Consider the following 13179-nt stretch of genomic DNA (forward strand, 5'->3'; position numbering starts at 1 on the left):
GTGATTTTATTCACCTGTGGGCAGACCGAGTGGTTAGGACACCTGATTCTGGTCGTCTGGATGGGTGAACCAATAGTTTTTGGTAATGTAGTGCGTCTTGTTGTTGTTCGCCTTTAGACTTATCCCGTTGGTGGTCGCATACTTGCACAAATCCAGCTTTCCCTGATTCGCACGTGTGGTTTGGCAGAGTTTTTACGCCGGATGCCCTTCCTATCACTACCCTGTATATTCCGCCCAGGTAGGCACCAGCGTGTAGGGTCTTTCCTAAGGACCCACACTGGATTTAGCTCATGCATGCCCTGGGAAGCTAACCCAGGTTTCTGCTGCTAAGTTTCAAAATCCCTTAATTTCCTGTATGTCTATGAAGACCTTCATTCATCCAGGTTGGTTCCATCATAGTAGTGGGTTCAGGGGCTGTCATCTGGACTTAGTTTTTAAAGTTAGAAGACGTTTCACCTCTTATCCAAGAACCAGTGGTTCACTGGTTCAGATATGTGGACGACACTTGGGTCAAGATCAAAATCCAGGAAGTGGAGACTTTCCCGGATCATATCAACGCAGTCGACGAGAACTTCAAGTTCACCAGGGACGACACGAAGGAGAACACCCTAGCCTTTCTAGACTGTACAGTGATCATTGGAGAGGACAGACAGCTCCAGGCTGAAGTGTACAGGAAGCTGATAACAAACTAGGCGTCATGAGGACACTACAACACGGAGCCCAGGAGGTGTCCACAAGCTCTGACGGAAAGAAGAGCAACACGTCCATCAAGCCCTCAGAACCTGATATCCAGACTGGGCTTTCACCAGATCCCAACAGAACTGCAGAACAGCAGAACAGTAGAACAGTAGCCAGATTTTCAGTGCTTGGACATTTGGCACCACGCCTCTTCCAACTGCAGGTATGAGCTAGTTTGGGGTTCCAGTCCTGTGTGAACACCACACGCTAAATGCATGTTCAAGAACGGGCGTCACATGCTGGTGTGAACGAAGCACAAGATGTTTTTGCTGCTCAGCACTGATAACCTCCCTTGTTTGTATTTTCCATATGTCCATGAAAGGTTGCTGCTCATGATAAAACAACACAAATGGTCACTAAATGAACTCAGCTTTATCTTGCAAGCTTATCTCTGAGAACCTTGGTAGGAGGTTCCTGGTTTCTCCCTCCTGCTGTGGCTTTTATGATCCCAATAACTCATAAATCAATAAACCTCATGGGACTGAATGACAGCAATAGCTGCTACATGCTGCTAATCTAGATTGGGCCAACAAATCGATACGTGTATTGGAACCAGAATGACGATGATGTCATGAAAAGCAGGAACAGACGCTGACAACAGCAGGATTAGGGGGAGACTTTTTCCCTGACTCCACCTTTTCAACAGCTTTAGGCAAGATGGCGCCTGTGTTTGGCTTAGCCGCTGCCGGCAGGACACTCTCACAGAAATTTACAGTTCTGTTTCTTTCTGTGCTTATTATTTTGTTTTTTGCAAACAACGTTTTAGCTGCTTTTGTTTACGACCGCCTTACGCTGCTGTCTATTGGACTTTCGCTGATCGGGAAAGATACCTCTTCTTCCTGCGCCGGCGTTCTTCGTTCCCTGCATCTGGCGCCTCCAGCCGGCGTCCTGACTGAGGGCCTACCGGTGCCACGCGGATCTCGGTGGAGGAGGAGAGGGAAAAGAGCTGGCGTCCGGGTAAAGATCAGGCTGCGATGGAAGCGAGGAGTGTCTTGTAGACGGCGACGAGCGTTCCTGGTCAGCTGTCATCTGTCGACTTCCACCGACCCAGATGCTTTTCCCGAGTCCCTGCTTGGACACCCAGGGTCTGGATTCCTGAGGCCGTGCTACCTGAGGACCGTTCATCCAAGCTCTTCTTCGACATGGTCGCCTCTCCCTGTGGTTTCCGGATTCTCGGACTGCCTGGGTTCTAACCCTCAGCTCCTGCGGCCCCTGACGCGGGTCGCTGACAACTTGCGCAGGGCTCCCTCCCCTCTGAGCATGGCGCTCCTCAACGCCCGATCCGTGGCTAACAAATCGTTTCTGCTAAACGATCTTATCGACTCCAGGAACGTGGATCTTATGTTTCTGACTGAAACTTGGCAGCGGAATTCCGACCATTCGTCCCTCATTGAACTCTGCCCGGCCGGTTACTCCTTCATCGGACGGCCTCGGCCATCGGGTCGTGGAGGGGGAGTCGCCGCGGTCTTTCGGAATCGCCTCCTATGCCGCTCGGTGAGCGCTGTTCAATTTTCTTCATTCGAGCTCCAGGTGATCAAAGTCGGGAATAAGTACCCCCTTCACTGTGCCGTTGTCTACCGTCCACCTGGATCAAATGGTGTGTTTTTACAGGAGTTCAGCGACTTTCTTTCTTCCACTATGAAGCTGTCTAACCTGATCATAGTTGGTGATTTTAACATGCATATTAATGATGACTCTGATCTATTTGCCAGTGGTTTTATCAGCCTAATGGACTCCTTTAACTTTATTCAGCATGTGTTTGGGCCCACACATGTTAAAGGTGGCACACTCGATCTTGTTTTTAGCTTGGGTGTGCATGTTGATTTTATTTTTTCTGAGGACATTTTTATTTCTGACCATCATTGCATTTTTTTTAACTTATCTTTTTCTGTATCACTTTTGCCTGTACGCAGAGAAGTCAGCTCTCGCATCCTTAACTCCTCCACAGCTGAGGTCTTTTCTAATGCTTTTAACCTGGTCCTTTCTCCGTGTACTGATGTTAATACTTTATTATGTAACTTTAACCGTTATTGTCTTTCCATCTTGGATGAAGTCTGTCCTGTTAAAACTAGACTGGCTCCTGTCACTAAGGTTTCCCCTTGGATTAACAATAGTATTCGCCGTCTGAAACAATTATGCAGAAAAGTTGAACGTTTATGGAAAAGAACTCACCTAAATGTTCATCTCCTTCATCTTAAGGATCTTTTAGTTTCTTTTAACAATGCTGTTAGAGATGCGAGGGCTGCATATTTCACTAATCTCATTTCCAAAAGCAGAGGTAATCCTAAAGTGCTGTTCAACACTATTAGTGATATTGTTATGCCCAGTCCACCTGCCGTTCCCATCCATTCAAATGATGATTGTGAAAAGTTTTTATCATTTTTTATTGAAAAGGTCAGATCTGTGAGAAGCTCTCTGTGTCACACAGCTGGTCCTGGCTCTGGTTCTTTTCCTGGTCCGCCTCGTCCTGTGATTTTAGACACATTCTCGCCTGTTTCCCTCCCTGAGCTAGTCAGATTAGTTGGCACAATGAAGTCATCCTCTTGCACGTTGCCAACTTCTCTGCTCAAAGATGTCTTCCAGTCCATTGGTCCCTGTGTCCTGTCAATAATGAACTCGTCTCTGCTGTTTGGTCAAGTCCCTGAGCACTTTAAGGAAGCTGTTGTACTTCCTCTCCTTAAAAAACCTGGGCTTGACCCCTCCCTCTTGAGCAGTTTTAGACCCATTTCTAACCTTCCTTTCATGTCTAAAATTTTAGAAAAGGTTGTTGCCAAACAACTTACAGCTGCTCTCGACAGTCATGGGATATTTGATCATTTTCAGTCAGGTTTTCGCAGAGCTCACTCCACTGAAACAGCCCTTCTCAGAGTCACTAATGACATCCTGATGCAGAGTGATGCAGGAAAATGCTCTGTGTTACTGTTATTAGACCTGACCGCAGCCTTTGACACTGTGGACCATAACATCCTCTTGGACAGGCTGAAAAACTGGGTTGGGGTCTCCGGATCAGCCTTAAACTGGTTTTCATCATATTTGACTGGCAGATCTTTCTCTGTTGTCTTCTCCAAGTTTAAGTCTTCTTCTGCTCCTCTCACTTCTGGTGTGCCCCAAAGCTCAGTTTTGGGACCTTTATTGTTTATTTTATATCTGCTGCCTTTACAGCATATTTTAAGTTCTTTTAATGACATTTCTTATCACTTTTATGCTGACGATATTCAGCTTTATGTGTCTTTTAAACCCCAGGATGTTTTTAAAATACAGACTTTACAAAAGTGTCTGGATTCAGTTAAGAGCTGGATGAATCACAACTTTCTCCAACTCAATGAAGCCAAAACTGAGGTCCTAGTTTGTGCTCCTGACAGTTGTCTCCCCCAGATAATCCATGAGCTCGGCTCACTTGCTTCTTTTATCAAGTCCTCTGTCAGGAACCTAGGTGTAACTTTAGACCCGGCTTTATCCCTGGACTCCCATGTCGGGTCACTCGTTCGCTCTTGTTTTTATCATCTAAAAAACATTGCAAAATTGAGTCCAGTTGTGTCGCGTTCTGAGATGGAGATGCTCATTCACAGTTTTATATCCTCCCGTCTCGACTATTGCAACTCCATCTTCACATGTTTAAGTAAAAAATCTCTAGAACGGCTCCAGATTGTCCAGAACGCTGCTGCCAGGCTTTTAACCAATTCATCCAAGTTCTCACACATCACCCCGTTGTTAATGCAGCTGCACTGGCTCCCCATTCACTACAGAGTGCATTTTAAAATCCTGGTCTTAACATACAGAGCTCTTAATGACCAAGCACCAGTCTACATAAAAGACCTGGTGCAGCCATACACTCCCAGCAGGTCACTGAGGTCATGTGACCAGGGTCTGCTGGCTGTTAAGAGAACCCGTTTAAAGACTAAAGGAGACAGAGCCTTTGCCACGGTGGCCCCATCCCTCTGGAACTCTCTTCCTCTCAGCCTCAGATCTGTGGACTCAGTGTTTTCTTTTAAAAAGCAGCTAAAAACATATCTTTTTAAAATAGCCTTTTCTTAATTTCTTTTTAACATGTGTTTTTACTGTGTTTTACTGTTGTTTTATCGTGTTGTACTGTGAAGCACTTTGTGATTTTTATCTGGAAAGGTGCTATACAAATAAAGTTTATTATTATTATTATTATTAAGGGAAAAGGCCTCAGTCACAGAAATCTGATTTGATGACAGTTTGTGAATTATTAACCCCTGTGATGGTGTCAGTTATCAGGTTTCAACTGTAAATAAGGGGATGGAAAAGAGCTGGAACTGTGAACAACGAGGTTTCCACACAAGTAGGCAGCAACTATTGGTAATTAAATACCGGTAATTAGGGCCTGCAAGCACATTGTTGTTTCTAATTACTGATGCTATAATTGCTGTTCCTAAGAGAAGAAAAACAAGCAGAGAGTCTTTCCAATATCTAAATGACCAAAAGGCAGTTGAGGACACCTGGTATATCTAACAGTGATGAACTCAGCGATTGTCCGTTTACTGCTGTGTTGCCATAATGAGTCTAATGGACAGTTGAGACAAAGAACCGCTCAGGATTACACAAACAGAAAGCAAAGCAGCATGAAAGCGACAACAGAGGAGCACTCACGTGTTTGGACAGGTTGGCACTCTTGGAGTCCACATCATACCTGCAGAAATGAAGAAAGTGCATTAGTGAGGGAGGGGGAATCAGCGGCAGTTTCCCGGTGAGGATCTCCCAGGAGAGCTCAGTTATTCTGCCTTCCTGCACGGCAGGCTTACAGCCGTTAAGTGTCACTACACAAACTCATTGGATGACACATGCGAGTGTGACCTGACTTTGTTAGGAGGCTAAGGCAACCCAGCAAAGGGTGTTAGTGGGTTAATAAGTCAACTTTTCCTTTTTTATTTGTTTCTCTGTAGCAAAGTGCTGTCCCCCTCATCCCACCGTTTGGTGAGAGGCGGTAAAATGACACCTGATTTCTAAAGAGCCACACTATGAAGAACAGGAACCCTTCAGAGAAACCATTCATTCAGCTATCTGGGAGCATTTTGCAGCTCCTTTCACCAAATTCTAAACATGGATTCCTCCACAATGGGCGGAGCTAAAAGCAATGATCCTGATAGTGAACTCTGGGGTCAGTGTGGTTTTTAATGGCTGGATGGGGATGGTAGGTCAGACTGCACATGCACTTAGAGGGGGTTCTCTATTTTCTAGCCATATTTCTTTGTACTAAGCTTGAGGAGGGAAACACTTGCATCTCAGAATAAATAGGCTGCTGCTGATGATGAGGACCAGGAGGAATGTAAAAGGGGCCAACACAAACATTTGCTTCTTTAACACGCACAAATGATAACAACAACAACACAACCAACTGCACTGCTGCAGGGCTCAATTCCAACCAGCTACCAAACTATCAAGAGACAATTCATTTAAATCGGAAAGAAGTCTTTTTATTTGTCAGAAAAATGCCATGTAATGCTGTCTATGAAGACTGTCATTCATCCAGGTTGATTCCATCATAGTAGTGGGTTTAGGGGCTGTCATCTGGACTCACACAGATCAGTACCTGTTATTTGACTCAAACCACCCCTTACAGCACAAACTAGGCGTCATCAGGAAACTACAACCCAGAGCCCAGGAGGTGCCCACAAGCTCTGATGGAAAGAAGAAAGAACAGCAACACGTCCATCAAGCCCTCAGAACCTGATATCCAGACTGGGCTTTCACCAGATCCCAACATACAAGAAAACAGGACAAGAAGGATCAAGAGCCTAAAGGGAACAGTATTTCCATTCCTTATATCTCTGGCCTGTCTGAAAAACTAAAAACGATTTTCAGACAACATAACATCCCAGTTCATCTCAAACCAGTTAAGACTCTCAGACAAAAACTGGTTCATCCAAAGGACAAAATTCCCAGCCTCAAACAGAGTCATGTTGTGTTTTCTATCCACTGCAAAGAGAACTGCAATGAACAGTATATAGGAGAAACCAAACAACCTCTACACAAGCGGCTTTACCAACATGGCAGAGCCAACCCAAGTGGACCTGAGTCTGCAGGAACCTCCACCTGAAGGCCACAAACCACTCGTTCCAGGACAGTGAAGTCCAAATTCTACCCAGAGAGAAAGGATGGTTGAAATGACCCATTGACTGATCTAAAATCATTTTCCATCTCCAGGATCTCAGCTCTGTGTTCATCCAAACAGGCCCTGATAAAACACTGAGAAGTTAAGAATATGAAAGATCATAAAATACTTTGTGTTTATTTGATTCTATTAAAGACATTTGATGAAAATGACGGTACCGTGATTTAGCCGCAGCTTCAGATCTGTTTTCTGAAAAGTCCCGCCCCTTTAACTGTCTCCACCAATCATTCTTGGAGGCTTAATCACATGTCATCAGTCTGACCAATCAGAAGTGGTTAAAGTCTTCACTTCCTTGTTCTGATTCTGCTCATAAAGTCTCTCAGTTCCAACAAAAATACCAGCTAAAGCTCGTCTTTAGCGGTGTAGCTTTCCACAGAATCCGGTGTCAGACCGTGGAACAAGAGAACAAAACCATGAAGCTCAGAGAAGAGAGTCTGTCTGCCATCACTACATCTCCCATGATGCATTGGGTTAAAGTGACAGCGTCTCAGCGTACAATGAGTCTTCCCTGTTAAACGTCTTAAACAACAAACACACATCAACCAGTTTTAAATCTTGATGAAATCAGAGGTCAGAGGTCAACAGTTTAGTTCTCCTTCAAGGTTTGTGTTTCTTAACAGCCAAACATCCCATAAAAAAACGTTGCAGAGGGACTGTACGTCAATGCAGACTATAGAGTTTCTCCTTTTTTAATTTTTGGATGCCGCAGGATTTTTGTCAAGGATAGAGTGTGCCTTGGCTCAAAAAGGTGGAAAAACACTGAATAACAGACTTAACTGGAAATAGCAGACAGTTGAAATAAAGTGCAAATAAAGGCCCATTAACTTTGAATGGGAAACGTTTTTCCAACAGCAGCAAATCTAAGAAAAACAAACAATTTTACTTTGTCTGGCTTGAACCCGGCACGCTGCCGTCCGGCCGCTTTACCTGCCGTGCTGAAAACGCACTCGACTTGTAGCGCAGACACACAAGTCCTTTTTTTGGCAAGTCGCGACATTTGGGGAAGACGACTCAGCATGGCTCCATCAGAGAAGAGGGAATTATTTCTACTGAAAGAAAATATCTGCACATATTTTAGATAATTTTTCTGCTGTTGATATCCAAAATGGAGTTATGTCTATTTTACACAGTTATGAAGTAATGTGATTTATTGATGCCTAAGGATTCTTAATTCTGTCTGATAGAAGTTATGAACCTGATAATGATCATTCATTTAATCAAATGGTTACAGTAGAACAGGGTGGGATTCTAGACGTTCACTTCCTTCCACTCCCATTCAAACAATCTTTGATTTAATGTCTAATTATCCTAAGTTTGATCCGTCTTTGTGTGAATGTATAACTGATGACTGTAATGTTTACTGCTGCATTCTTCCAGCTTTGACTGCTTGAGATAAACCATTTCAATGAAACTAGAAGGAGCTGCAGGGTTGAATGTCAGATTCCTGAATGAATTTTTAACAGCACCACATGTTAAAGGGGGTTTTTGTTCTTAAACTGCTGTACATAAAGGGAGGAGGGACACTAAAGGAGCATTTATTGCAGCATGTTTCATAGATGCATCAAGCCATTTCAGGGTTTCAGCTTGTTAAAGAAGACAGTCACAAATGCTCTGTTGGCAGTCGTGGTCGTCCCACAGTCTTTACCATCATGCAGAGTATAATATTATGGTCTACCTATAGTGGAAATGAGCAGGAAAACTGCTGAAGCTGCTCTGTTTCACATGGATAACAGCGGCTTTTGCAGCGGGATGACGTCTCACAATACCCAGAGAGCCTGAGGTAACCACACATAGACGTGATTACCGATGCTTTTGGAAAGCTTTTTAAAATAAATCTGATTTAGAAACATCCTTTGTGTCTTCCATGCATTGTGTAATGGCTGATCAAGTGTGCGTTATCAGAATTGAACGCACAACGTGGAAGCCTGAACCGTTCAACGCGAAGTGCATTCATTCTGATAATGCACACTTTGAAGGCCATTAACCCGCTTATACCACGGTCACATACAAAAGAAATTATCATTGTTATTATTATTAAACTTTATTTAATAGGGACAGTGCACATTAATGAACGTCTATCAAACAATGACAGGCGTAAACATGCTGGATTATAGCAATGATGCTAATTTGCATCTATAGTCCCTAGGCAGGAAAAACAAAAGACAGTCACAGATACAATAAATAGTAACCAGTTTTTAGTCCTTTATTCTTGTTATTGTTTCGGTTTGAATCCCTTTTTCACAGAAAGCGGACTATTTGTTACGTGGAGCGGCGCGTTGTCAAATACGATTTTCACAGTCAAACGTTTGAATGTATAGTATTGTTGAGAATTGTTGGTGTGTGGAAGCAGGGTAACTGTGAAGTAGTGTTCCTTCTCCATAGAAGTACTTCCATAGAAGTACATATGTGTGATGCAAACACAGCTTTGGTAAATGATCACATTCACAGAATCAAGCAGCTGCCTCCTTAAGCACAGACTTGAACCAGGGCCTTCTTGCTGTGAGGTTAGAGCGCCAACCACTGCACCACCGTAACATCCTAATGAGTGATATATTCCAACAACCTATATGCAAAACCTGCCTGGGATCCATGACAAATCTTGATGAGCTCCAGTTTTTCCATAGTTTGCATGCAGATCTATTCAGCAGCGTCCGTGTGGATGAGCTGGATTTGCTCTCCGCTCTCTTTGATCATTTCAATCAGGGCTGACCTGAGCTGGATCAGCTGTTTCCATGTTCTAATTGATTGAACGCTCATGATCCAGATATTGGTGACCAGGATTGAACAGTCCTGATCGACGTGATCAGAGTATTTAGAAATACCATAAATACTATGACTCGTATTATAGTATGTTATTTTTGTTGGGGTGTGACGTTTAATCAGTTAATCAATGAATTGATTTATATTTGTACGAAGATCCATCTGTCAGAGGAAAGTTGTTAATCAAAGTGACCTGTCCTTATAGAATGGTTTGAAAATTAAATAAATGAATCATCTCCATTTTGGGGGGAAACCATTGGGATTGAAGCACAGCAGGTTTGTTTACACTAACGTAGAAACCATCACAGCAGACAACACACATGATGACACCTCACAGATCAGAAGATTTTAAATCCCGTCTAACACAGAAAGTCTTCAGCTGCTGGACCGGACAAGGTAAGAACTAAAGGTAAAAAACATAACCAGACATCAGTACAGTCCAATGTTTGGGAACACTGACTTTGCAGAGACATGTTTATTTCTTTATGCATTTCTGCCAAATGGCCTATTAATAGACAAATTCACCATACTGACCATCCAGTGTCTAGAATGTTCTCAGAATGTTCCCTTTGGATTCTTTGGATGTGGAACAACAACAGTGGTGAACTTTAGGAAACTAACATGTGAATGGATTTGACATTCATTCTAGTTTACTTGTTGGTTTGGACACAGATTTCAGTTGAATCAGTTAGTTCAAAAGGGGCCGGAGAAAGCACTGACGCTGGAAATGCTTATTCGACTTGAATAATGCCACGATGTTCACAGGGTGGATGTTAAAATGAAAATGCAATCCCCTCTTTGCATGTTCATTTAATTATGACACAGAATAAGCAGTGTTGAAGTAGAAATGAAAAAGCATTTTGAAGGAATCCTTTTTTATTTTAATTTTGAGTCAAAAAATGCAGCTTCATTTTGAAAATAGAAAGGCATTTCTGGTTTTGACTTTTATTTTTAATTATGCTACAGAATCACTTCCATAAAAGGGAGGCTACACCAAATGATGAATACTTTACCCAGACTTAGCTCCAGTTCATAGCTTCCAAATGCTATAATATGAAGCACCTCACTTATCATTTCAGTGGACGAGCAAACTAAAGTCTCTGGACTTGGGCCCTTCTTGTAGTAACCCTTGTGCTATCCTAGGCACTTTACCATTGGGAGTGGGGTCATCTAGACCCACTAGACAGTGCTCTGAACCTTTTTTCTTCAATGATTTGTGATCTTCACTGGTGTCCATGGATTACATGAAATCTTTCCACCTTTATCCACCTTTGTCACGGTAGGAAGAACACCTCAATGGAAGGGGGGGGGGGGGGGGGGGGGGGGGTCATAGGATAGCACAAGGGATAAACAGGAGTGCTGCCATAATGGATAACTAGTGCTGCCATCTATGGGATAAAGCTGAACCCATGCAAGAGAGGCCCAAGTCCAGGAATCTTGATTAATGCATTTTAAATGTCAAGCATAGTCAATACATTACAACGGACTTGGGACGTCTATTAAGCTCAGTGGGTCCCTGGGGAGCAGACCCTGATTTCCTGCACGACGGCCAACTGAGCACTAGAAATGGAATCGTTTTAAAATGATTTGTTATTTTTGCCATTAAAATTGGTGAGAACGATTTTGCTCTTCAACAGACTTTTTATACATTTAATAATAATGATTCTGATTAAAGACAATAAATTTCAATGACTGTCACAAATCCATTAGGGATCCATTCAAAATCAGAAGACAAATCTCATTTCTGCAAACAACAATGGCATCCTGGGAGACATAACAAAATGTGATTGTTACTTACAAGTCAAGTCTGAGGTTCTGACGCTCTTCAAAGAAGTAGTCCAGAATGAATTTCCGCACAAAGTCTGGATTAAGCGTGTTGTCGATCACTTCTGTTCTCCCAAACTAAACAGACAAACCAAGAAGGGAGGCCTGTGAGAAAGTCCACTTAACAAACACCATAGTGAACAGACCTTGGCTGTTTTAAATGGGGGAAAGGAAATATCTTGTAATGCTCTAAATGTCCCAGACCTTTGATCTGGTGATGATCTTTTTGACCTTTCTGTGTGTTTGAACACAAAGAATCAGCTTTACGGGCTTGATGTGAAGCGGCGGTGACTCATGGTAATCTGTAACCTGGAGCCGTTCCCTCAGGAGACGCATCAGGGGAACCGCCGGTTACAGAAGATTATGTCGAGCCTGCAGAGCTGCTTAAGGGGCAGGTGGCCCCCGTTTGGCATTTAACTTAGCCTGTACATGATGGGTCTGCTCAGAAGGATAAATACGCTGCAGTGATTGGGGCTGGGAGATTCAAGGCTCCTTTATATGCAGGAATATTCAATGTGGAGGGCCACCAGCGGCAGCAGAGAGTTTTATATTATGAAGATGTAGAATGAGTTCTTAATTAAAGACTAAAATAGTATTGTAAATGTATGAAGTACCACTACAATCAGAACAAAGGTCACAGTTTTGAAATCTAAACCTTCTGAAACGCAAACAAAATACATATTTGTGTTGGTCATGAAAAAAACTCAACTTTATTTGCATAAATCACAACAAACATAGACAGCAGTGTTGCATTCTGGGGCTTTGCTGCTCCTCCTTGGTTCTGCTCAGTGAGAAACAGACCACAATGGTTAGAAGTTGCAGAATCGGACCAATAAAACGTCCACCCCCCCTGGCCTCTGAGCACCTGGATGTGAGGTAAAGACATTTGATTGGAGGGACATCCTGACCAATCAGCATCAACCCTCTAATCTGTGATTGGCTGATTTGGTGGCACATTTGTAAATCTGAGCTTAGAGCCAAGAAAAAAAAGATTGAGAGAAAGGGAGATTGGATAGAACACGTCCGCAAAGTGATGAGTGAAATAACAGGATATTAAGCAGGTTTCAAAAGGTCACAAATGCAAAAGTGTATTTTGAAACCGTTGCCTGTATGTGGGAACTGGATGAGTGACCCTTTCTCCCTGGCGTTCCAAACAGGAAGTTCTCACTGGCTCCAGGAAGTGAAAATCCCATAGATACCATTGAGAAATAAACAGCTAGAACTCAGTCATTATAGTTGTCAGGATAACCATTTAACTCTAATACCCTTTTCTCACATGTTCTTGATAATTCATAAGAAAAACTATGCCTCGATAAAAGTAGGTGGAGTCACATCAAACATAAAAACGTTTGATGGACAGATCCTGGACTCCGACCAATCACAGCTCACTGACGGTGTCTGGCTCCGTCATGGTGACATCCATATCGTGAAAAAATGGCCACTGATTTGTCTTCATTTGTTTGGAGGTGGAACTTTCTATGGGGGGCGTGGCACTGTCCCCCACTGTCAGTCAACCAGAGAATGATCCTAGAAAATGATCTACGTTTGCTGGCTGCATAACTGTAGCCTTTGTTCACATTGTAGTGGCACAAATATGACTTTACAGAAATGAAAAGACTGAGGATCACTGTCACACTAATCAATGTCTAGGGCTGCGTCCAAATTCCCTTCTTACTCCCCAAATACTAAAAAACTATACAGTACAGGACTACCTAGTTCCC

At 43.0% G+C, this 13179-nt stretch overlaps 1 protein-coding gene across 4 annotated transcripts in view; it reads right to left on the reverse strand.

Annotated features, from left to right (window-relative positions):
• Positions 1-13179, reverse strand: part of LOC101158741 (copine-8) — a 126090-nt gene that overhangs the window by 53195 nt on the left and 59716 nt on the right. For all 4 annotated transcript variants that reach the window (XM_023952457.2, XM_078941880.1, XM_078941879.1 and 1 more), the window contains 2 exons: positions 11433-11536; positions 5353-5392 (listed from right to left, as the gene is read on the reverse strand). In XM_023952457.2, the coding sequence (XP_023808225.1) occupies positions 5353-5392; positions 11433-11536 (144 nt within the window). The remainder of the gene's footprint in view (positions 1-5352; positions 5393-11432; positions 11537-13179) is intronic.

The sequence above is a fragment of the Oryzias latipes genome, chromosome 23 (genome assembly GCF_053564925.1).
Source record: "Oryzias latipes strain Hd-rR chromosome 23, Olatipes_Hd-rR_3.1".
NCBI classification, from domain to species: Eukaryota; Metazoa; Chordata; class Actinopteri; order Beloniformes; family Adrianichthyidae; genus Oryzias; species Oryzias latipes.